General features: G+C 36.8%; 1 protein-coding gene and 1 long non-coding RNA gene across 4 annotated transcripts in view; one reads left to right on the top strand and one right to left on the bottom strand.

Annotated features, from left to right (window-relative positions):
* Positions 1 to 1,282: 1,282 nt before the first annotated feature.
* On the bottom strand, positions 1,283 to 2,995 carry LOC110674580. Its single transcript, XR_002499005.1, has 2 exons — positions 2,888 to 2,995; positions 1,283 to 2,830 (listed from the first exon to the last, which is right to left on the bottom strand). It is a non-coding gene; the product is annotated as an uncharacterized LOC110674580 (long non-coding RNA).
* Positions 2,996 to 10,973: 7,978 nt separating this feature from the next.
* The window catches only part of LOC5577500 (solute carrier family 22 member 21), a 54,339-nt gene continuing 38,522 nt past the window's right edge, over positions 10,974 to 26,790 (top strand). For 2 of the 3 annotated variants that reach the window (XM_001656469.2, XM_021855858.1), the window contains exons 1-3: positions 10,974 to 11,187; positions 21,850 to 22,196; positions 22,257 to 22,372. In XM_001656469.2, coding sequence (XP_001656519.2) covers positions 21,964 to 22,196; positions 22,257 to 22,372 — 349 coding nt within the window. In that variant the 5' untranslated portion in view covers positions 10,974 to 11,187; positions 21,850 to 21,963. Of the gene's footprint in view, positions 11,188 to 21,846; positions 22,197 to 22,256; positions 22,373 to 26,790 lie in introns of those variants that run through there. The other variant, XM_001656470.2, reaches the window with a different exon arrangement.

The following is a 26,790-nucleotide window of genomic DNA, read 5'->3' as shown; positions in this document are numbered from 1 at the left end:
TGGTTCAGCTTGGTATTGTGCGCATTGTACTCAATATTGTGTAACTTCGTTTTGGCTTGTAGTTGGTTTCGTTGCACAAATTTTAGCTTTTGAAGGCTTTCAATTTGATGAAAATTAGATGATCATCTCTATGGTGCTTAAGCCTACGACCCTAGTTTGGGTCATGTCTCAAGAATTCACAACACGCATAGCAAAGCTATCCCAGCATCTATTTATTAGGTAAAATAATCACTGAAGCAAGAATAATGTAATCATCGGTGCCACGAAGGAATATACCGTTGTCACATTTCTTCTTAAGGGTTAAACACAATGCAACGGCATTACGGCAAGAACGGCAAAACGATAACACCGACTTGAATGACATGTCAATGTTTTAGAGTACACAAAAATATTATAAATATTACAATACTATATTCAAAAAATATATACCAGAATTGTGCTTAATTTTACCATGTCTGTAGTCGAAATCAGATTGTTGTAAATTAATTCTGTCAAATGTACCAGTAATGTGATGGGATGTACCGAAAACATAGTAAATTGGTCTGAAATTCCATGATAGTTTCAAGAATGTGCGTAGTCAGCTAAATTAGTCATTTTTACCACAGATTTTTTTTTTCGTGTAGCCTTCAGAATTTCCTGAGATATTCTCTAATCATATCACTTCAGAAGGTAATTTTATACCCCCAGCTAAATCAAGTGATCGACAATAAAATGAGTGGTTTCCAACATAGAATGAATGCAGCAAATCGACAGCAAAATGATGGGGCTCAATTCAATGTTCCAGATTGATCATCCACTTGCGAGCCGCCCTACAGTGAATTGTGACTGTGGCTTTCATATAGAGTATTTCGTACTCGCCAAGCAGCCGCAACGAGCGTTGGCCAATCGTCGACGGGACTCTGAAATAGAACCAGATTCAGCTCCTAGAACCAAAGGAAAAAAAACTCAGCAGTAGCCGCTGTTTTTCCCACAATATTATCGAAAAAAGACAATGTAGCAACGGCTGAAACGGAAGAACCGGCCCCCAAGCAGTGTGCCGGCAGATGACGATCGAACCATTCAACGCATTACTAGAATCAGCGGAAACACTGAAAGTTGACAGCTGCAACAAAGAGGACGAATCGGATCGATCTATCGAAGAATGCAAACCGGAAGATAATAGTGCCCCGTAAGTTATGGCAAGTGTTACAACAGCGATGACAGTAAAGGTACCTATGATAGGAACTATCGAGCAAAGCGAACAGTCCAGCGTCGTCAATCGTTTACGATGCGTAATGCGAAATATGTAGGGTGCCGGTTCCAATGGTTGTAATGTACCAGTAGATTGGACTATGGAATAAAACGTACATTTTTCGATAAAAACGACATGGGCTATTTTTGGTGGATAGATGGTCTCTAGTTTAGTCTATTTACCAAATTTCTGCTTTTAATTTTATCAAAAAGCCATATAAATAATTAAGTTTATGCAAAAAATTTGCTCCATTGTTCCAGTAGTTGCCGTCGTGTTCCAGTAGTGGATCAACGGATGGAAGCAGTTTTAAAGTGGATCTTTAAAAATGAAGAAGAGCCCGAGGGAAAAAATATTAAGCCTATGTAAAAAATTATCATTTTGTTAAAAATTCTTTGTATAATTCCCGAACGTCTACTACTGGAGCACTAACGCAACTACTGGAACACGTGTACCAATAGTGGCTCAAGCGATTTTATGTTTAAAAATAAGTTTTATCACTCTTTTTATATTTTCCCATATAGTAGAGGTTGAAATCTTTCTGTTGACGTCAAAAGATCTCTGTTAAGCCTTTCCGTTATTTTGTTATGATTTTTTATAGCTTAGGTAGTCCACTAATGGCACCGCCACCCTAATGTCAAATATAAGGACGATTACTAATTTTACCAAAATAATAACGTTTAAGTAGACTTAAATCAAACTTAAACCCCAAACACAATGTGAACGGTAAAATGGAACACCCATCTTGATCTACACTCTTCTTGTCAAATCCATGCTGAATCTGATCAAGTCGACATTGATCAAAGACATGTTATTCAAATCGGTGTTGCTGTTTTGCCATTGCATTGTGTTTGACCCTTTATTCTTAGGGTGCTTATCTTGCCCCGTCTACCTCTACGCTGATTTGTTCCACAAAGCTTTTGTTCGACGTCACCGTGTGACCCTGCTCATAAACCAACGTACCAAGCTACAGATAGCGTTCAAGTATACAATATTTTCCTCTAAATGCCTGGATGGTACGATCTCGGTCCTTCAGCGCCTGCAGATCTGCAGATCGATCTCCTTCCACAGCTGCTTCTACGTCTGGCCTCATTGGCCGCTCACAAAGTTGTCGAACATCAACGCTCTGATGTAGTTGACTGAGGACTGCTAGCATGCTGGGATAGTTTGACTCGGGCAGTTTGTTTAGGATCACGTGAGCTTTCCTAGCTTCTTCAAATCCACCAAATCTTCTCCTGCACATGCGTTGAGGGCGGCCACGAACGCATCCACCAACCGATCCCATTGGATTTTAAGGTGCCGTTCTTCGTAGTTCACCAGGTCGTTTAGCGGGTTATTTGTGTCTGTGACCAGCCGCTGGATGTATGTCCGCCGGACACTGTTCGGAACTGGTGAAGCTACTGCTCAAGTTTCGGTGCTTCTTGATCCGTTCAACACTGATTAACCATCCGTCACATAGACGAATTATTTCACAGAATCCGCTAGATCGGGATGCCGGTTGCGATGATTGGATTGCAGCAGTATTGAACGATGGAATGTGGTTTGGATTTTTTGCCACCGCTGCAGTAATCACCAATTTTCATTTTTTGTCTCGAAACGTAGCTGAATCAAAAAGTATCATTGTAGTTATATTTGAACAAATAATTTATTCCAACTGACCTTTTCTGGCATACAGTTTACGTATGGATGATATTCCTTCTCATTCAATTCGATCCGGTTCCAGGTGGTCACCAAATCGGAAAAGTAATCTGCGGTCCAAAACATTTTTGCGATGATGGTCAATAAAAACAAAAAAAGTCATCTGTCATTGAATCCTGAGAAAATTGAGAGAATCTCTCACGTATCGCTCTCTGTAACTATCATAACATGCTGCACATTATGAGAGACTATTTATCGTGTACTGCTACAACTTTGATCAGATTGGGGGGATAGGGCAAACGCTCCCTTAGTGGAGGTAGCTCCAATAGTGGAGGTAGTGTGTTTTGGCATGTTTCGCGCTAATAAATGATTATGTGATATTTTTGTATTATGTACGATGCGAAAATGATACAAGTAATCGAATAATATTCATGAAATTTAACCGCAAAACTATTTAAAACAATTATTTTGCTTAATTTTTTTGCTCCTTTGTACCTATAGTTGTGCATCAGTACCCATAGTGGAGGGTCCCATAAGATATCAATGGTTTGCGCCACTAAAGGAACCTTCCTTAAAATATACCTCCACTAAAGGAACAGTGTTCCTATTATTGGTGCAAGGCTTTTTGCAGGGAAATTTCAAATGAATCGTGATTTTTATACATTTGAATGATAGAAGGATTTGAGATCTATCGAATGATACGTTAAAATCATATATTTCATGATCTTAACACCGTGTTTTAGCAGTTTTCCCTTAGGTGCACCACTAATGGTACATTTGCCCTAGTAGTGCATGATAAAACCCCTCTAAACATGCTCCAAGCCTGGGGGACACTATTGCTATTGGAAGTTCGTGGATTGTTTATCGTACCAGTAAAGAAAAACACCTATCCCCAACGGTAAACAAGCGAGAAAAATGGATTTTATCATCGCTCTCTCATTGGGGCTCTCGCTCGCTGCTTTCATCTATCAGACTTGTTACACCTTGCGATACAATGACGATCGTGGACCGCAACAGATGGGATGTTTGTCTTTGCTTGCTTTGATCGTACTTCATACTCAAATGAGAGCGAATTCTGCAACGCGCTATGACTCATTCGCGATGACGGAAGCAATTACCACAGTTGACCCTATGCGTGAAGCTCCGATTTCTTTACATGGCAAAGCATAGGGAGTCAATTTTCAAATGCTTTTAAAAAATTCAAAACATAATTTAATTAAATTCAGTCAAGTGTACGGGGTTAGATTTATGATAAGCTATAGAATCCGCAGAATATTGAGGGAAAAATATAAAAATCAAAATAATGTGTCTATAATGTAGCCCATCAAAAGTTTGTCAACATGTACTGAAAAGATTTTAAATAGCTATTGTGGTTAATTTTATATAAGCATTTGAAATTTCACTTCCTATACCTTGCCGGGTAAAATTTTCGACGCTTCACGCACAGAGTAAACTTTTTCCAGATGGCAGCACCGTACCTCCGTCAGAGCGAATAGCTCAGTCAGCTGATCTTAAGCCCTCAGTACACTCTTTGCCAAGTGTGCAAATTTTTCCACACGCATAAACTAACACTTCAATATCCACTTGACACTTCAGATGTTTTGTCATTGTTGAGACCGATGTTTGCATGTTGGTTTATGCGTGCGGAAAAATTTGCACACTTGACAAACAGTGTACTGAGGGCTTTAAGGCGAAGATGAATCGAAGACAAACTTTAATTTTTCAAGAGCACGAATCTGGAGAAATGAACACCCGTTTGAGCTGAAAACTCATTACTAGCTAGTAACCAATCGATTAAGTTTTCAGCTTAAACGGATGTTTGCTTCTCCAGATTTGTGCTCTTGAAAATTCAAAGTTTGGCTTCTATTTATCTTCACCTTAAATTCACCATAGCGTCAACGTCAGGAAAACGGGGTCGAGCGAACATAATCATGTACAAAAAAATAAGGGAGTATATGGGGTTGAATGGCGTGTCGCCAGTTTTTCATTGTTTTCCAATAGTTGAAGGCTTTAAATGATATCAGTTCATTAGGAAAGTTTGTTTAGTAAATTGGCAGAAGCATATAAGTCAATAAAGAAAAAATACGAAAATGGTCTAATCATATACAACGTTTTTTTTTAAGCAATTCCATAGTTGAGCCTAATTATTTTATTTTGAATAAATTTTCAAAGTCTGCGCTAGATTGTTTATCTTAAGTTCAATTTGAAAAGAAAATACAGTTAACTCTCCCTTACTTGATATTTCGTATCTCGATATCGAGTTAGAGAACCATAGTAAAAGTTGGTTTTCATGGCTAACTCGATGGTCCATTGGATCGCAGTTGCACTGGTTTTGTGTACTGTAACTCGATACCTCCCTAACTCGATGGTCCCTTCAATATCGAGTTAGGGAGAGTTTACTGTACTCAATTTTGGGTTAATTTTACGCAATATTGAGTTCTTTATTAAAAGCTGTAGAAAACTCGCATTTAAACAAATTTGGCTTATTGTGCCAAAGTACCAAAGTCTTTGTCAGGATAGGTAAACTAGGTCTACTAGTGATGGATATCGCCATTGTAAAACACGTTCAAATCATGTGTAAAAGACTTTGCTATCGAACTAAATTCAATCTTGATCAGAATCATAGATTTTACACGTTAATTCACCTTGCCAATCGACACGACAGATTCACGATGAAAAGAATATGGATCGAATGTGTGGATTATTTTCAGTGTGTGAATAAACGTGCGGTATTACGGTATTACGTACAAGTATAATACAATAAAAAGATCATAGCACAACCGCACTAATAAAAACATGAGACAGAGACGACATACGACAATACGTATCTGTATTTCGTGCCAAAACGAATCAGCCTCAATTTTGTCCGCCGAACAGCATTACCAGTAATGATTTGTACGGCAATATCAGCACCTTCTGTGCTTAGATTTTTTCGCTCTCTTTTTCAATTATTTATAATGCGTACCAGTTTTCTGGCAACACAAAGAATATACAAGAGGAAAAGTAAACTAACAAGAAGCCAAGTATCACATATTGTCAAAGTCGTCAAAAATTAGCAGCCAATCAAGCACTACACCTGTCAAGCATCTTTAAATCCATAGCAACATATAAAATGGGCAAGATGTCAATCGTAAACAAACTTTATGTATACCGCTTTCACTAATATTTCTATTAAAATTTTAATATCAAAAAAATAAAAACATTCAGAAAAGTTTCAATTTTGTTTTATGTCGCTATACAAATTTATTTATTTATTTATTTCTTCTTCATCAACAGGCTATTAAGCCCCAATGATGGTTATTAATAATTGGTTATAATACACAGACTACAAACAAAAAATATTTAAAAGTCACCACACTTAAAAACTATCTGAAAACAGTTAAAAAATGAAATTGGTGTGGGAAATATTTGAACTCAAAAGAGCTTTCGCCATTATAACTTGTTGATCCATGTTTAAAAACTGACTCTGAATTCAGTAATGTTGAAAAATCCATACTAAAAAAATGCCTATCACAATACAGAAGTCAACAACAGCTGTTAACATAATGAATTATTTATATTTAGAGTCTTCCACCTAGGGCTTATTCACAAATTTCATAACGCTGAAGGGCACCCCCTCATGATGTTACGGCTCATACAAAATTTGTAGAATGTTCATACAAAAAGCGTTACGAAGGGGTGGGTGGGTGTCAAAAATGGTCTTTTTCGGCGTTATGAAATAAATGAATGAACCCCTAGTACAAAACATACTGAAGTTTAATTAAATTTTGATTCGGGAATTTGTTACTCACCATACTCACAATGAGTAACTTACTCACTCACCCGAGAGTAATGACGTCATACTCTCGCGTGAGTAAGAGTAAGGAATGAGTAACTCACAGCGTGAGTATTACTCGCAAACGAGTATGAGAGTGAGTATTTTTTAACTCGCGAGCACGAGTTTCCCAACACTGGCTGTGAGCGCTCAGTCGGAGAAACAAACAAGCAGGTGCCTTTTGTTGAGTGCTGATTTTGTACGCGCGGTTTGTGCTGTTTGGATATCAACGTTTGAAACAATCATGGAAGCGTATGCTAACACGGTTCAATTTCATTTCCTCGTGGGGCCACCTTTCCATTGTTTAAAACGTCCTGATCAAAGACCCGTGTGTGAGAAAATTAATTCACGGTAAGCCATGGAGGACGCTTTAAGGCAGAGCGAGGAGCTGATGAAGTTCTATTACGTTGACGGGCAAGCTTTGGACGTGCATATGTCAACTGCGGGTCACAAAGTGGCTTACGTCCGAGTGTTTGATCTTTCCCCGCAGAGATTCCGCCATCTTAGGAACTCAGCACCTGGAAGTTGAGATTTTTTTACGACGGACTCAAGGAAAAATGTTTCTTGTGCAATCAGGAAAGGCACTACAAAGCTCTTGTCCGAAGCGGAAGCCGAAGAAAACAAAGCACAAGGAAAAGCAGTCTGTTTCCTACGCTGCAGTCGTTGAATGCGGAGCCATGCTCGGAGGTGATTATCGAACAAGAAATCATAGAGGAAGAGCGATAACAACTGAACTTCCTGATATCCAAGAATCGGTTCCGGGAGGGCGTCAGTGGCACATTTTTGTAATTCTTCTCCCTTATATCGTGCGACGGCTCAAAATTTATGATTTTTATGCTGCATGGCATTAAAGCTATGATGTTCATGATGGAAATTCATAAATTTTGAGCCGTCGCACTATATGAGTAAGTAGGATTAAAACACTGTCCCACGGAGGCCCTCCCGGAATCGATTCTTGGATATCCGGATGTGGCCATAGCCTTATATTGATCTTTGGCACTATATCTTTGATGTTCCAGATAGAAAATCATGAACTTAGAGCCCAGCGTTGCCAACCTTCCAGATTTGTCTGGAATATTCCAGATTTTTGAAGCACCATTTTACAAAAATCTGGAAGATCCAGATAAAATTTTAAATGAATTTGTAAGGTTTTGTAAATAATTTGTAAGGTTCTCCATATACGATATAAGCAATCCAGACTTTTCCAGACAAATTTTCCAAATCTTCCAGATTTTTGTAAAATTGACTTGGCATCCCTGTTAGAGCCGTCGCACGGCAGTATTCTTTAAATTTCAGAAAATGTCCTCTCTGGGTACATTCAGAAACCGGTGCCAGGTGACCGGGTATTCGAAATAGCCAGAATCAATGAGAACCAATGTCATTCGACCTTCTGGCAGCTTTTTACTTATAGGAAGTACACAATGAATAATTTTCTTACCGCTAATCTTGTAAAATCTAAGTGAACTATTACTTCCGGAACGAATATACTCTATTTGAATCCGGAATAACTCCGGAACCAAGTGGCCAATCCCATTTCTTTCCCCACTGTGTTTACTTTATGAGAACGTAACTATTGATAACAATTTCGGGACTATTGATAACAATTTCGGCACAATTGTGGGATACCTTGGGCGTTCACGAGTTAAAACATCAAAGTGCTGTGAATCCTTTATTTTTTTCTTGGGATTCCTCGTAGAATTAAAACTAATAAGAACCAATGAATTCTGGATTGTCGTAAACGTCAGTTTCATATATAAAAAGTAGGCATTGAGAATTTTTGGCCTAATATAACAGAAAAAGTAATGATTTATCATTAGTGCAACTGACAGCTCATTGAAAGATATGTTGCGCACACTCGATATTACCGAAGCTACAAACTTCCGGGCTAAATGTAAAACTACTCAAGAAGCTTTCAAGATAGATTCTTGGGAAATTGGTTCAATGTGCAGAAACTCCTTTGAATATTGTGCTAGAATTTCTTAAACAATTCTGCAAACATTTTTAGTGTTTCAGATAAAAACTGTTTTAGAAATTCTCCAAAAGTTATTTTTTTTTCTTGAATCTTGGGATTATCCTTTTTAAGGAATTAATCAAGGAATATCTTGTAGAAATGTTGACGACAATTCAGTCAAGAACTTCTAGGGAGTGTGCTTAGGGAGTTTTGCAGGAATTGCTTAACAGATTCTTTCAGGAACGCCTTGAGAAGTCAAGAGCATGAAGTCAACTGTGAACGATCTGTTTGATGGTTGCAACATTGAACGATCGACCAGTTGTCAACGAAAGCGAAGATAAGAAATGTCACCGAACATATTATTTTGGGCTGGAATGACAAACAAGTTGATAAAGTAGTTCTACTGGCACTACAATTAGTAAGTCGCTACGTTGAATATAATTTAAAGTGGGTATTCCATTTATTATAGGATCGTATCTACATATTGGACCGACGCCAAAAAATTGTGAGTAGATAATGTAATGTGAGGCCTAAGTGACAGTAAGATACATAATTACCAAACGCCAACAGATATAACCATATAGCTAACGGAGGAGTTCTTTAAACATAGCCAGACATTTTATAAAACTATTTGATTCAAAACAATTTTTGTATGCGGTTTAGTCTGCTTATAATCCAAGATCATGGATACATTTGCTGACAGTTGCTCTAAGTAATTTGCACAATTTCATTCACTGATCAACTCAATTGAATAATGTTCTACCAAATGCTCGTTCGACCATGAAGAGCGTTCACGAGTATTAAATTCGTATGCTTAGGATGGAACCGCATCTTTTCGTGGAATGCGGTAAGACACTATTGAACGGCGTTCTTATCACACGTTGGAGTTAAATTGTATCAGCACTTGCTGTTGGTACAACAATAAAGTAACTCGGTGTATAGTGCCGGGTAAAAAAAACGCAAATTCATCTCTGTTCGCGCTCAAGGCGTCGCACAGTGTACTATTTTGTGGGCAAAATCGGACGCAATTCAGTCGCGATCAAACGGCTTGTGAAAAAATATGCTTCTTCTTCTTCTTTCTTCTTTCTGGCGTTACGTCCCCACTGGGACAGAGCCTGCTTCTCAGCTTAGTGTTCTAATGAGCACTTCCACAGTTATTAACTGAGAGCTTACTATGCCAATGACCATTTTTGCATGTGTATATCGTGTGGCAGGTACGAAGATACTCTATGCCCTGGGAAGTCGAGAATATTTACAACCCGAAAAGATCCTCGACCGGTGGGATTCGAACCCACGACCCTCAGCTTGGTCTTGCTGAATAGCTGCGCGTTTACCGCTACGGCTATCTGGGCCCCACCAAAAAGAATATGCTATCGTAAGGAAATATTACTAGGAATCGAGTGGTGTTCACCCGATTTGTTCTAAACATCGTAAAGTGCCCCATTTAATAAGAATTAATAAAAGATTAAGATAACAAAACTTGAGCGGAATAGAAAAAGAGAATGCTTAGCAATATAGGAATACGCTTCAACTGTAATTCAACTGTAATTTTGTCGTAGCTGGCAACACTGCTCATGTGAAATCGATAATCAATATATCAAATCTCTGCACGTTATTTAAGTCGAATCTTGAGCAATGTTTAACTATGTATTTTGTGTTACACATTGCGTTCGGAAAAACGAAACTCATTCATGTTTTTTTACGCTGACAACATTGATAAAATGGTGCGAATAAGCTAAATGCAATCAGGTCTTCTATAATACAAATGGATGGAGGGCGTTATAGGAGACATGGGGCTCATAGGATTTAATTTATTTGGGGATGTTGTTGAATATATCGTATGCATTATATATCTATAACACATTACTATCTTCGGTGAAGTTTCAGTAGTCACTACGATCTACTTTTAGGAGTTTAGGATTATCATTTTAGTTGAGAACTTGGCCAGTAGGGGTGCTTTTTCGAACTTGCACTACATGAACATTGAGGTATGAGAATGTATCATTTAGAACATATGATAAATCTAGATCCTGATTCAGTAGCTCAAGATCTATGATTATTCTACCAGAGAGATAATAGAAATGAATGTAATGTTTAAAATTATACCAACAAATTAATTTAATAAAAAATATGCTTTAGATAGCATATTTTCACAGAATAGTTCACTGTGTGTCGTCGTCTTAGTCGATGGAGACTACCTTCCCAGCCAGAGACCGGGAAATGATTATAACTCAACGCATATCAGCTGTGCCCGTGGGGACGTTCTGAGATGATCCGAATAAAACGACTGAGCGTGGACTGTCTTTATTTGCCCCGGGATGGTCGCTTATGCTAGTTGTGTTTACTCGCGCTACCGCTGTCATATTTCACTTTTAATAAGATAATGGCGTCAAGCCTTGTTAAGAGTTCTACTGTCGTCTTGAACTCGGTGGCGGCATATTTGTGCAGCCGATCCAGGAGTTCACCAGATCATTGGGTCGGCAGATTTTGCGTGACATTGGTCCGGTACGGTAGCTGCTCCCAGGTGGAGCTCGATCGCGGTCTCGTGAGAAGTTCGTAAGGTTCAACTAATTTTTTCGTATTGTCACTGAAGGGTTGGATAGATTATGGATTTTAGTGATGTGATGAACTATTGTTATGAATATTTGGAATAGTGCGTAAAAGTGTGTGAAGATTGTTCAACAGTTCAAATATTGTATTGAAGTGTGACTCAACTTGTCTTGATCCTTGCCAACAATGTTCTTAGCTGATGTTACTCATACTTACAAAATAAATTTATTTATTGGTGTACTGGTGAAGAATCAAACAACAAAGTAACAAAATTAAATGTGATATCACATCATTTTTACAGTAAATCAGTTCATTCGCAAAAATATTGTAAAATGTTTTAAATGTAAAAAACAGTCAGCGACAGTTGAAAGTCGGAATGTAGCTATCGTTGAAACCGGTTTGATAAATTAACAATAGAGATGTAAAAGTCGTAGAGGGATTCGAACACTGATCTAGCAAGTGAGGATACGCCCGATACCTTTCATTCTTATTACCACAATTTATTATGCTATTCAAAATGGGTTTCTTGTCCATTTCGTCGATCATACCCGATTACGTTTTGAGTGGAATATTGTTGTAACTTCGTTTAATGTCTTTCTGACGTCTAATTCTCAGCTTAGTGTTCTGACGAGCACTTGTGACAGCTAAACGCAACCCGCTTCACGAGCCGACGTATTGGCATGAACTTGAAAAGATTACTTCTGGCATAACTTATAATCTCGCCCTAAAACCAATTGGTAACCGAGTGTGTAGCTTGTTGATTCTGAGCAAACGAATTAATTACACGGTATTTAACGATGCTATGATGGATAGAAGTTCCTCCTCTATCTCTCAGTGAGGAGTTACAAGCCTTCCACAAGAAATTCATCAAAAATTCACAAAAACTTCATCAACGGGACTCCACTATGAATTTCTTTGGAGAATTCGCTTGTAATTTTTTGAGAGGTTCGCCCAGGTTATCCTCCGGAGATTCTTCTAAGGAATCTTTAATAAATTCTTTCTTGAATTTCTCCAGTTTTTCCTTCATTCTTTCTGGTATCCCTAAAGGGACTCTACGAGGCATTCATCCTGCGATTTCTTTCAAGAATCTACCAGAAATTCCTCTGAGGATTCCTAAAGAAATTTGTCCATAAATTATATTCATTATTTCTTGCAGAAATCTTTCCAAGGAATCCTCAAGATTTAGCTAAGGGAATCTTTTAGGAACTTCTATAGAAATTGCTTTGAAAGTTCTACCGAAGATATATTGAAGAATTTCTCCAAAAAAAAATCTATGGGAATGTCTATAGTGATTTCTATGCTGATTCCTCCAAGGATTTTTCAATAAATTGCTCCATAGATTTTTCCAGAAACTCTCCAAAAAATCTTCCAGGTTACTTCTGGGATTCAACCTGGAAACATTCAGAAATATGCTTTGTTGAATCTTCTGAGTAAAAAATCAGTGGATTTTCTGGATGAATAGTCTATTGGAAATTTGTAGAAAATTGTGGGCTCTTTGTAAATTTTTCGGTTAATTTCCTGGAGGAATCTCTGATAGCCCTGAGTAAATTCTGAGAAGATTAATCCTAGTAAAAGTTTTGAAGTGTTTTCTGGTGAAACCACTAACGAAAATCTGGTAGATTTTTCTGGTGGAAATTCTGGTGAAACTCTTGTGATATTCTCTGTGTTAATCCAGGAAAAAGGAAAAACTCCTTTCTTGAAAAATTACTGGTAAAATTCTTAGAGAAAAAGTCTCTGAAGGAATCATTGGTGGAATCTTTATAGGAAATTGTGGTCTAATCCCTTGAGCAGTTCGCTGTGGGATCCTTTAAGAACATCTTGGCGGAATCCTAGGAGAATTTTTCCCAGAATGTTTTGGAAGAACCTCTGGAGGGTTTTTTGAATTCCTGATAAAATCCTCCTGGTGGAATCCCTATGGGAATTTCCGCCGAATTCCTTGGAGGTTTTCCTGATAGAAATCCTGGAGAATTACCTAGGTGAGTTCCGGCTGAAATCCATGGAAGAACTTCTGGTAAAATTCTTAGAGAAATCACTGGATGATTCATGTAAGGTGTGGTGAAGTCCTCAAGAATCGGTTAATGATCTTTTGCGCGCACTCTGCGGGAGCCAACAACTAGGTTTGTGCGAAGTAAGAGTAAGAGTGACTGGAAAGAATATCAGTCGGGTGGATATGAAGCGGCTGAATCTCTATGACATAAAGGATTTTTGACGTTAACTACGTCTCAATTGAAAATCTAAAATGTTGCGACCGTCACGAAATTATGTAAGATTTTAAATACTAATAACTCAGCCATTTATCGGTAGATTTTCAACCAGACCAATTTCTGCTTCTTCGCGCATTCTTCTTTTGACGTTAACTACGTCTTACGGCAATATACTGGGTGTCAATTGAAAATCTAAAATGTTGCGACCATCACGAAATTATGTTAGAGTTTAAACTAAAGGAAGGCTGCAACTATGAAAATCGACTAAAATTCAAATCCAAAAAATCACTTGGCGTAGTTAACGTCATGCGGTCGTGTCTTGTACACAACCCCCTCTAATTTTTTTTTTGAAGGAATTCTTGGTGGAATTATTGAAGGAATTCTTGGAGGAATCCCTGAAGGAATTCCTTTTTTGAATCCCAGGAGTATACACTGATGGATTCCTTGTAAGAAATTTCTGGAGGTAATATACCTGTACATATTCCGCGAGAAATACTGGGATTAATCCCTTAAGGAATTTTGGGAGGTATCCCACACAGAAAGAAAAATCCATGTAAATTTCAGCGTAAAATCGTGCACATAAAGGGAATGACAGATTTGTCGCAATTTAACATGACACATCGTGTAAAATTACATCAACATCATGTAAATTTATGCCAATTGTCGCGTAATCGGTTAGAGTCCATGCCAGATTACACGATGTATAGCGGAAACTTACATGATGTTGATGTAATTTTACACGATGTGTCATGTAAATTTTAAAAGACAAAAAGAAAGACAATTTACACCGTCTTCAGCCAAAGGCTGCACAGACTGAACATTCACGAACATTAGGCAACGGACAACACGGAACACCCAGTAGCCCAGTGATGAATTTTCCGTTTGACGAAAAGTTTTCACTGACTGAAGTGGGAATCGAACCCACGCTTCGTGGCACAATACGCCTAAACGACTGACGCCGCTAACCGCACGGCCACGAAGTTCACAATTTGCGACAAATCTGGCATTCCCTTTATATGCACGATTTTACGCTGAAATTTACATGGATTTTTCTTTCTGTACATGATTTCGCATTGGAATCCCTTGAAAATTCCTGGAAGGAATTCCAATGGGGAATTTCTGGTAAAATCCCTGGTGGAATTCCAGGAGAAGGATTTTTTATGGAATCCCAGAAGGAATCCCTAGAGAAACTTCTGCAAGAACCCCTGTAGGAATTCCAGGCGAAATCTCTGAAGGAACTTCTAATTTATCACTGGAAAAACTCCTGATGGAATCCCTTTAGACATTTTGGGATTCGACGTTTTAGGTTTCGACGTTTTGTCTTTCGACATTTTGTCCCTAAACCCTGCTTCGTCCCCCTCCATACCGGCTTCTGGTAAAATCCCTGGTGGAATTCCAGGAGAAGGATTTTTTATGGAATCCCAGAAGGAATCCCTAGAGAAACTTCTGCAAGAACCCCTGTAGGAATTCCAGGCGAAATCTCTGAAGGAACTTCTAATTTATCACTGGAAAAACTCCTGATGGAATCCCTTTAGACATTTTGGGATTCGACGTTTTAGGTTTCGACGTTTTGTCTTTCGACATTTTGTCCCTAAACCCTGCTTCGTCCCCCTCCATACCGGCTCGCCACAGGTCCTGTATAAGCACCTTCCCGTGGATAATAAAGAACGAGAAACGTGACATAACGCACCGCTGTGTGTAACGTTTCTTCCCGGTGGGTCCACAAAAACCTCCAGCAAAACAACGAATGCCCGAAACAATAAAAATCTCGTTGGAAAAATCTCAGCTTAAGCGCCAATCCAAAAGTTGGATTGCCGAAATTTCGCTTTAGGTTGCCCGCCCCCGTCGCACATAAAAATCAAAATCCAATCACTTTTAAGGAAAACTACTGTATTAACCGAAAGTGTTCTCACCCACATTAAACTATTGCGTATATTGGCCAATTTGAACGAAAAATAACCGTAATGCTCTTACAAAATGTCGATCTTATTCAACTAGGTGATACTGTTACTACGCGCAAACCATTTGCCAGGAAAATCAAGAGCTCGTGCACAAATACTGGCTTTTCATTTCTTCATGCACGCATTTTCACTTATCTGTTTCACCGACCACCTACCCTGGACAGAAACCGTCAGCAATCACATCCAACGATGGTCTGCTCTGGTCAGCCGCTTAGAAGTCGGATCGTAAATCGTGCAATAAAACCGACTGCGATTAGTCAGTCGGTTGTCGACACGTGCACAAAATCACTTCTCCCTCCACATACAATACAGCTGTGGAATAGGGAAATTCAAATTTTAAAAGTGTTTGAAAATTCAATCTCCCATATCTCCCTTACCATAATAATAATATTCTGTCAAATTTTCAGCTTTTACGATGGTGATTAAAAGGTGGCCCAAAAACAATGTAGGTATATATGAAAATTATTTAGAGAAATTTTGAAAATTGTTCCAAACACGTTAGGGCTGTAATGCAAGTACAAGCTTATCATCCAAAAGTGAAAACTCATTCTTCAAACCTTAATGAAGGATGTTGTTTGGGATTTTTGTAGATGTTTGCAGGGCTATAATCGCATATGAAGCTAAATAATAGCAAACAAACGCATGAATAGCTCTTCTCCTATCCGTGAGATTGACTTGCTCTCTTAACCAAATTTCTTTATTATGGTTAAGTTTTCGCAATGTGATAGTACGTTTGAGCTTACATTCCAGTACTAACGTGTTTGAAACATTTTTCAAAATTTCTCTATAGTAATTTCCATATAAACCTACATCGTCTTAAGGCCACCTTCAAATCACCACCTAGAGAGCTGAAAATTTCACAGAACGCTATTTTTATAATAAGGATAGTAAGAATGATATGGGAGATGGGATTTTCATTTTTTTTTTTTAATTTTTAAACCGCCCTACTGTGGAACTACTCAAAAAATATTAAGCTTAGCAACAGACTTTTTCCAGTTGGGACGTAACGCCAGAAAATAGAATAAGAAGAAGAAAAAGAAGAAGTTCAATTTAAACTCAGCACTTAAACTCTTAGCGAAAAGTTTATTAACAAATTGGGGTCATTTTTTGAAACAAAAGTCAGAAATTTCCATAAATCGTTAATGAGACTAATTCAGTGTCAACTGCTCATACTGAACAAGTCTGCAAGTCATAGACAAAATAAGCCTATCTGTCACAAGATAAGCAAAATACTGAAATGTAACAAAATTTTCTCGTTTTACTAGTGACTTTTTCGAAATTCTTCATTTTTATTCTTTTTTCTTCGCAAATTAGCTTAGCTTAGCTTAGACTGACTACACATATCAATGGTTGCTATTCCGTGATTGACCAAAGTCAGTGAAGATGCACAAAGAATCAACTAGAAGTTCGGCTGGGATTGGCCATAATCTTCTTCAGTGTGCATAATTCAGTGCCTCAATTTATACATGGTCAATAACGGCGCCGGCCACGTCCTTGCAGTCAGGTGGGATTGAGGGAAGGAATGTTAGTGTGTAACCTTTGCTATTTGGAGACCGTGTTTTCCTCTGCATCTCCACAAAGGTTACTGGGAGGGATGGTTGTTAATGGGGAGGATCGTTGGGTCACAAATTCACTTTGATAAGCGATTAGACCATGATAAACGATTATTTGTTAACATGCTTAGGAATATAATATATTCAATTGACATGAAAAAATTTCAAATAGGAGTAAATAAGGTCGTTACTTGAAGTGACGAACCATTCAAAGTTTGTTGAACAAATAGCTAAAAGCAACATTCCTACAGCTGTTAGGACGAAAGCATGTGTAACAATATTTTACTAAAATTGAAAAAAAATTAATCGATTGGCTGGACCATCACATAATATTCTTAGGCCGACACTTACAGTGGCGAACCATTCAAAGTGTTTTGAATAAAATTAACGTTTTGCAAGTCTATACTTCTAGCACAGACAAACAGACCGAACCATTCAAAGCTTTTAAAAATAAAGGTAAAAGGCAAGGGATTTTATAAAAAAGGATTTAGAGTTTATGCCGATACTTACAGTGACGAACCATTCATGGTTTGTTGCATAATCATATTTATGTCCCACCGTTGCAACGATTAAATGTGCGGTCATACATATTTTATAGATTAAAAAAAAGCATGAAATGAGCTCACCAATTGATCCTTCATCCCTGATTGAGCAGCCACAATTTTCAGCTTTATTTGAAGCATACATACTAACTGAGAAACGCGAATCTTTTTTCGCACTCGCGCCACGCGGACCGAAAACAATATTGGTCTTGATTCTATCGCTCACCCCGCAAGAGCATGCCATGGAATCGGAAGACCACACACTACTCTTATTCTTTTTTCTTCGCAAATTAAGTGATAAAGTGAAGTGAAATGTCAAATATTCAAACAGTGTTCATAAATGTTCTTATTATACCTCCATAAGTTAAAGTGTATCCCAGTTAAGTTTTAGCTGAGTCCCCGCCCATGAAATAATAGTAAGCTTCCTCCAGCACTTCAAAATTGGTACAATTGGTTCATTGCCTAGCTAGATTGTGAGCGAATTTATCAGGCAATCGATTTTAAATTGCCAATTTCCTGCAATTAAAAAAAATAATCATGTACCATAATATCGAGCGACATTAATAAGCAAGGTGACATTGGTCCATGTCTCAAACTATCCTTCGTTTCCATACATGTTTAATTCAAGAATATTCAATTACGTACTTCGTTCTTGCGAGATGTTATGTTTTAAGTTTCAAATAAGGTTGCATTTTCCAAACAATAAGTTTGGAATTACTGTACTGATTCTCACCAGAAATTAGTACAAAACAGCTTCCATGGATTAATTCATAATATTTTTCTGAATTTTCGAACCTCTTTTTGAAATTTCAGTTAAAATTTCTCAAAAGATTCTTCTATGATGGTTTCAGTGATTCCACCAAGAGTGTTTAACCAGTTTTTATACTACTTTGGTGACCTCTAGCTTATAATTTTGACGTGGTGAAACATTTCTGAGAATGTTTTCCCAAATTTACTAAAGACACATAATTTGATACTCAAAGCACGCATTTTTTTTTGTTACGAGTTGTTTTATGATATGCATCTTTATATTTCTCGTAGGTTACAACTGTCAGGTTGAATATTAGTTTTGGTCTTTTTAGAGCTACCAAAGTACATCATTCGGGGATCTTGTTCAGGGTGAAGGATTTTTCTAGGAAAAGTAGCATAAAGTTATTAAAAACGCCCAGAACTTCTAATACCTAGTGGTCTTTCCTAGCCAGGTGGTTAGAATCTGCGACTACAAAGCAAAACCATGATGAAGGTGTCTGGGTACGATTCCTGGTCAGTCCAGGGTCCTTTCGTAGTACCGTAATCCGGGGTAACATTGATCAGTTTTTGAGATATTTCTTAAATTTTTCATTTGAAAATGCAAATGTCGCAAGTTTTATATTTTAAAAACAAGTACTGACACCCAGCGCTCGTGACTTTATAACGTATTTTGGTTTTCATAAGATTCAAGTATGTTTAAATAAATGTTTTAAGTGATTTTTTGATTTAGCTGATATGGGGTAACATTGATCACTCATGTAAACAACGTTCGGTAATATTGGAAATGTCGATACTTACTTAAATCGTGGCCCCTGGAGTCGAATATGAAGTCCAAACTGTTATAGGTCCTTTACTTTTTGAGATATTTCAAAAATAAAAACACTTTGAGCCACGAAATACGCCTGAAGGTAGGCAATTCCCTAAGGAAATTCTGCATTCTTAATAGTAGTTCTTTAATGTAGCTAAATTGAATAAACTTATGAAAGATTTGACAACGAAATCGTATTCGGTGATGCCATTTTTAATATCAATCAAATTTCCTTGCTCATACTATTTACACAACTCGTGTGAGACATGGGGATTTTTTTTATTTCCGTACGGGTTTATGCCGAAAGGTCTCAGATTTTCATGAAACTTTTTCCACAGGCAGGGCTCATCAATATATGAATAAAAAAAATGAGAAAAATTCAGGGTCGCCTAATTTCTCGGAAAACTCAGTTGGAATTTTTTGGTTTTCCCCTGACACCACTTACTTTGAAAAATCATAACTCAAGAACGAAGCATCATAGAAACAAAGTTTTTTTTTTATGAAAATGAAAGCAAATTTTCTCAGGATTAAAAAAAAAATATTAACTGGAAAAAGTTTTCCATAAAATTTTCCACCGTTGAGAAAATTCGTAAAGAAAAGCCGGAAAAACTATGCTCCAATTCGTGGAAAATTTTCAAAAAAAAAAATTGGGAAGATAATTTCATAAGAAATTTTTGAAATGTATTTTTTTTTTCGTTTTTGAGTTATGACCAATTTTGTAAAAAATGTGCAAATGTGCCATTTTGAGCCTTTTCTTTGAAAAATCATAACTCAAGAAAGAAGCATCGTAGAAACAAAGTTTTTTTTTATGAAACTGAAAGCTTATTTTCTCAGGAATAAAAAAATATTATCTGGAAACAGTTTTCCACAAAATTTTCCACCGTTGAGTAAATTCGTAAAGAAAAGCCGAAAACACTATGTTCCAATTAGTGGAAAACTTTCAAAAATATATTTTTGAGAAGGTAATTTCATAAGCTTTAATCGCTGAAATTTTTGAAATGTACTTATTTTTCGTTTTTGAGTTATGGCCAATTTTGTGGAAAATTACCCTTTAAGCCTTTTCTTTGAAAACCCATATATCAATCGAAGCATCGGAAAAACAAAGATTTTTTATCAAAGCAATTGCAAATTTTCTAAAACATCTGAAAAGAAGATATGGGATTGGTTTTAATGAAGTATAAGTCAGAATGGATGATATTTTTCATGAAAAATTACACCGCTTGTGATAGTATTGGTGGCAACATTATTAACATTATTAATTCTCAGATGCACATGAAAACCAAGAAAATACAGCATGCTTTGTTCTTAATAATACAAAGAAACGAAAATCTTCTGGTGTTAGCAACCAAAGACAATCTTTCCGGTTGAAAATATAGATAGTATTAAGATGAAAATGTAAGTTATATACTGAATAATTGAATAAATAAAATTAAAAAAAATAACAATAATAATCTTATTTGTTCTATAGAAAAGAAAGAATCCCTTTTCAGTGTAATGAAAAATTGAGGCAGAAACAGTTTTTCTCAGTTTTTCTTAGCGGTGTAATTTTTCATGAAAAATATCATCTATTCCGACTTATACTTCATTAAAACCAATCCCATATCTTTTTTCAGATGCTTTAGAAAATTTGCAATTGCTTTGATAAAAAATCTTTATGTTTCCGATGCTTCGATTGATATATGGGGCAAAGAAAAGGCTTAAAGGGTCATTTTCCACAAAATTGGCCATAACTCAAAAACGAAAATTAAGTACATTTCAAAAATTTCAGCGATTAAAGCTTATGGAATTAGCTTCTCAAAAATATATTTTTGAAAGTTTTCCACTAATTGGAACATTGTGTTTCCGGCTTTTCTTTACGAATTTTCTCAACGGTGGAAAATTTTGTGGAAAACTTTTTTCAGTTAATATTTTTTTATTCGTGAGAAAATTTGCTTTCATTTTCATAAAAAAAAACTTTGTTTCTACGATGCATTGTTCTTGAGCTATGATTTTTCAAAGTAAGTAGTGTCAGAGGAAAACAAAAAAATTCCAACTGAGTTTTTCGGGAAAATAAGCGACCATGAATTTTTATCAATTTTTTTTTATTCATATATTGATGAGCCGTGCCTGTGGAAAAAGTTTCATGAAAAATCCCCACATGAATCTTCGGTAGTGCCTTCCATAATGATAAAAATTATTGATTCAAAAGTTAACAAATTTAGGTCTGAACTAAATACAATTTTCGCCAAAACCTCAATTTTTATTCGCTCATGAAGAAAGAGCAGCACCATTCATGCTTTGAAAATGTTCCATCATTAAATGATTATTCGAACTTTTTTCGACAAGGGTCATGCCGATCAATGTTACCCCGGATTACGGTACAAATTTCCTTGACTTCCCTGGGCAAATAATATCATCATACCTGCCACACGATACACGATTGAGAAAATGGTGACTTTGGCAAAACAAAAACTCTCAGTTAATAACACTAAGCTGAAGAGCAGGCTTTGTCCCAGTGAGGACGTTATGCAAAGAAGAAGAAGAAGAAGAAGAATTTTTAATTTGATGAATGGTTTTTAAATACAGATAGTTATACAGTTGAATTTGCAACATGATAAATGATGTAAAATATCATTTTACAATGAAAAACATCATTATTCATCCTACATAATGCTAGCATTACTCTGAATGAATTCGAAGCATTCTTTTGATCCTTTTGCATTTTTTATTACTGAGCAAAGAACTGGATATTTGGGATTTGCAGATTTTAAGCTTTTCAGCAGCTGAAAGAAAGCTTTTAGTTTTTCCCCATTAAAAAAAAAACTAATGGAATGCTATGCATTTTTCTTTCTCAATCCTTTTTCTTTCAAGTTGTACCTGTAGCTCTCGCCTTAGCTCTTAGGTCTCTGGACCGTGAGGAAGGAAAGTACTATTGCGATCTCATCTCACGTTGAAGCAAACGACGACGCCGAAGACTGCCTCACGATGGATGCGGATGATACTGTTTTCGATGGAATCCTGGAAAAGGTAGGAAACGATGGCCGGTTTCAGCGCCGTTTTAACCTCATCTTCAACATGGGAGCGATTATTTTCGCTTCGATGTCTTACATGAGCATCATTTTGGCATTGAATAAACCTCCGCACAACTGCCACGTGCCGGGAATGGAACGGTTCAACATCAGCGATGCGGAAATGTGGAAAAATTTGACATTGCCAAGGTAGGAATTTGCGCGCGACTACAGTTATTGAAATATCGTTGAATTTGTCTCTGGTTTCAGGGAGGAAGACAACAAAGGTGTACTCAGCTACAGTAAATGTCAGATGTACAATGTGACTGAGGCTCACCTTCAGGTGCACTATAGCGAATGGAATTTCCAGGATTCCGACATTATTAGTAAGTAAATTAATATGAACTGTGTTTCAATATAGGCCATTCCATAGCAAGCGTCCACAACTATGCATTAAAGTATAATCAACCATCACAGATTTCTCCCAAAGCGTATTTCATTTACTTAAGGTGAAGATGAATCGAATCCAAACTTCAAATTTTCAAGAGCACGGATCTGAAGAACCAAACACCCGTTTGTGCTGAAAACCTAATCGATTGGTAACCACCAGCTAGTAACCAATCGATTAAATTTTCAACATAAACAAATGTTTGGTTCTCCAGATCCGTGTTCTTGAAAATTTGAAGTTTAGCTTTGATTCATCTTCACCTTAATGTTGATATCATTATTCAATATCAATTTATCATGAATATATTTTCATTCTGCTATCATTTAAAATTTTATTCAAACTATAAAAATATAAAAATAGAGCATTGATCTTGTTGCAGACTCACTTCGGTAGTGAACAAGAATATGTATATCTCAACGAGTTCTCAATTTGCTCTCAATGATAGCAGCAACTGTTTTCAACGATTTCCCACAATCTTTAACCTATTTCTTTAGCAATTCCACCAGCAGCTCTACCTATGATTCCATCAAAAGCTCAATAAGGAATCCCTCCAGAGATTGTATCAGGAATTCCTACAAGGAATCTATCAAGACTTTCACCAGGAATTCCTTAAGGTAAGGCTGCAGGAATTTCTTTAGAAATTGTACCAAAATTCATTAATGGATTTCATTGGTAAATCCGTCATGATTTCACCAGGTATTCCTCCAGAAATTTAACGAAATCTTGTAAGAATTCCTTCCAAAAGTTCACCTGGAATTCCTCATGGCATTCCACCACGAGTTCCACAAGGGAATTCCAAATAAATTCTGCTAGGGATTTCATCAGGAAAACTTCAAAAGTTTCCATCAGAAGCTATTGTGAGGATTCCATCAGAAATTTCTTCAGAGATTCCACCAGAAACTCCATCAAAATTTCATCCAGGGATTCCACCAAGAGTTCTTCTGAGGATTTCATTAGGAGACCTTCCAGGGATTCCATCAAAAATTCCTTCTGAGATTTCACTTGGAATTTCTAAAGAGATTCTATCTGGATTTCCGCTAGAGATTATATCACGAGTTCCTAGAAGAATTCCATCAGGATTCCTTCTAGAGATAACATAAGGAAATTCTGTAGGGATTCTATCAGGAGTTCCATCAGGAATTTTATCAGGAATTCCTCCAACGATTTCATCAGGAGTTCATCAAGGGATTTCATCAGGAGTTCCTTCAATGATTTCATGTGGAGTTCCTTCAAGAATATCTTTAGGAATTTCAACAAGGACTACATCAGGAGTTTCTTCGGATTCCATTCTTCGAGGAATTCCATTTACATTTCTTCTAGGAATATCACAAGGGGTTCCTTTGGGTATTCTAAAAAGAGTTCCATCTGGAATCTAATAAGGAATTCCTCCAGGGATTTCATCAGATGTTCCTAATGGTATTCAATCAGAAGGTCATCTAGGGATTTCATCAGGAGTTCCTCCAATGATTTCATAGGAGTTCCTTCAAGAATATCTTTAGGAATTCCTCTGGAGATTCCATCAGGAGTACCTATAGGGATTCTATCATGAGTTCTTTTGGGGCTCTTATCAGAGTTTTTCTGGGGATTTCATCAAGAGTTCCTCCAGGGACTCCATCAAGAATTCCTTCTGAGATTTCACCTGGAATTCCTCAAGAAATTCACCCAGGAGCTTCTCAAGAGATAATATCAAGGGTTCATCGAAGAATTTCATCAATATATCTTCTAGGAATATCATAAAGAGTACTTCAAGGTATTTTATCAGGAGTGTAATGAGGAATTCCCACACGGATTTCATCAGGAATTTCTCCAAAAAATCCATCATGAGTTCATATAGGGATTTCATCACGAGTTTCTCCAATGATTTTACCAGGAGTTCCTCCAGGGATTACATCAGATGTTCATATAGGGATTCTATCAGGAGGTCCTTTAGGGTGTCTATCAGAGTTCTTCAGAGGAGTTCATTAGAATCTTCCAGGGATTAAATAAAGAATTCCTTCTAAGATTCACCTGTAATTCCTCAAGATATTCTATCTGGAGTTCTTTTAGAGATTATACAAGGAGTTCCTCGAAGAATTCCATCAGGATTCCATCAAGGGAAATCATAAGAAATTTCTCTAGGGATTCTACGAGGGTACCTCCGGGGATGAACCGAGTGCTCGACACTGAAGAAGTCTGTAAGTCGCAGACGAAATAGGCCTATCTGTCAAGATAAGCAACACATATTAGAGTTTAAAGGTATTTGCTCGCCTTACTATTGATTTTAATATTTGTTTTTCTTTGCAAAAAATGAAGTGTTAAAGTTCAATTTGTAGTGGAAAACAGTTTGTCACCATTAAACTCTCAAAAGCGCGCCCCTTAATCAGGTTCGGCCACTAAGCTGGTTGAATGATACTGATTTTGACCATGCATCGGTACTCTAGCGTATCAAATTATTGCTTCTACTTATAAGATTCAAAGTCGTTTTTTGAAACTGTGAACAGGTTCCATCGCATGAGATATTTAGATTCCTTGAAACAGAAAGCTTATTTTAGAATTTAAGAGTTCTGCTACTCCACTGATTCGGAATCGTTTCCCTCCTAGATATCGAATGATAAACTCTTGAACTCGGAAAGAAATTGTCTCATTGAAACCAACCTCAGTTGCTGATTGAGCCATTTTTCCACTTCAACCTCCTCATCATCTAGGACAAATTAGTGGCTTGTTACTCTCTTATACTCTTCCGACCGTAACTTATAAGTATTCACAAAAACAGATACAAGAAGAGTACAATATGGTAGATCTTACCCCGTAACGCACCTCGTAAAGGTGATCTACCCGCGTTACGGGTAATGAATACCTCTAGATATTCCATCAGAAGATCCTTCAGAGATTTCACCTGGAATCCCCCCAGAAATTATATCAGGATTTCTTGAAGGAAATGCATCTGGATTAATTTTAGGTATTGCATAATGAGTTCCTCCAGGTATTCCAGCAGTAATGGTGGTAGGTCATTTGGCATAAAGTCGTTTGGCATAATGGTCGTTTGGCATAATAATCGTTTGGCATAATGAGTCTGAAACCAAGATTTTTTAAGATGACGTTCGTTTTTACGTTTCTATTGAATCTGTCTGATGATATAAGGCTTGTTTTGGAGTCAATTGATACAAAGTGACATTTAATTCAACAATCATATGATCTTGAATAAACTAAAACATATTAGGAAATTTAATGCCAAAAGCATTTTATTATTTATCAAAAAATTACCCTTCTTCCAAATATTAATTCTTCTTTTGAGTTTCGCTATTGGAATAAACTTTTGCACTGAAGATTTTGATATATTTAGCACAAATTTACCCTTCAAACGTTTTTTTTTTTTCTAAATATGATATAATCATAATTATAGGTATAAAACTGTTGATTTGAAATTTAAATAAATTTCACCAACTTTAATACAAAAGCTGTTCTTTGGAGCTATTTGTTTATTTATTTATTTTCTGTTTCCAACTGACAAAAGGGCAGCAATCTATAACATTGATCTGCTCAAGTTATCAGCGAAAAGAGAAATCGTTTCCCCAAATACTAGTTCCTCGAATATCCCGTTTCCCCGATTAGCCCATTCCCCTTAAAGTTTTTAGCACTCATAATTGAAGTAACTTTATACATTTCAGGATGGTAAACGAACTTGCCATCTAATATGCACCCTTCTTTATTGAATTGGCGGTTGTTTCGAGTTTTAACGTCCTCAGCATTTTTGCCAAGATGTGTATAGCCAAGAATGACAGAATACCTCCTTCTTTTGATTGCTTATCGTTCTTTCTCTTTCACTAACTAGCCACTGAAGACTATTATAGCACCTATTTAAACTGCATCACTTTTCGGGGAAACGGGTCATTCAGGGAAATGGAATTCGGCAAAAAGGGTCATTCGGGGAACTGGCATTCAAGGAACTGACATTCGGAGAAACGACATTCGGGGAAAAGTAGCATAATCACTTCGATGAATCTGAACGCATTTTTTAAGTCTTTTCGTTTCATTCTGCCGCAAAAAATTTTGGCGTCCAATATTCTATTGGTTTAATAATAAGTTTTGCCTTCTTTTCAAAAAGGCTGTTCTTTATATTTATACTGTTTTGAATTTTATTATTTAAAAAATCTAAATGCTAACCATTTTTATATTTTGCTGTACTATCAATTCTTGCAATACGTGCTGTTAGACTGATAATTACTTTAGAACCAATTTTCTACATACCTTTTTTGCAAATGCATGATCTCCTTTCGAGATATGTTGGAAAATATTTCATTTCAATCACAATTTCTTCATTCTTTCGATAATAGACGGTGTTTTTGATGTACACTTCCAAAATTAAAATGTATATTG

The sequence above is a fragment of the Aedes aegypti genome, chromosome 1, assembly GCF_002204515.2.
Source record: "Aedes aegypti strain LVP_AGWG chromosome 1, AaegL5.0 Primary Assembly, whole genome shotgun sequence".
Lineage (NCBI taxonomy): Eukaryota > Metazoa > Arthropoda > Insecta > Diptera > Culicidae > Aedes > Aedes aegypti.
The sequence above is the reverse complement of the archived record's forward strand: the minus strand, read 5'-3'. Positions and strand labels throughout refer to the sequence as shown.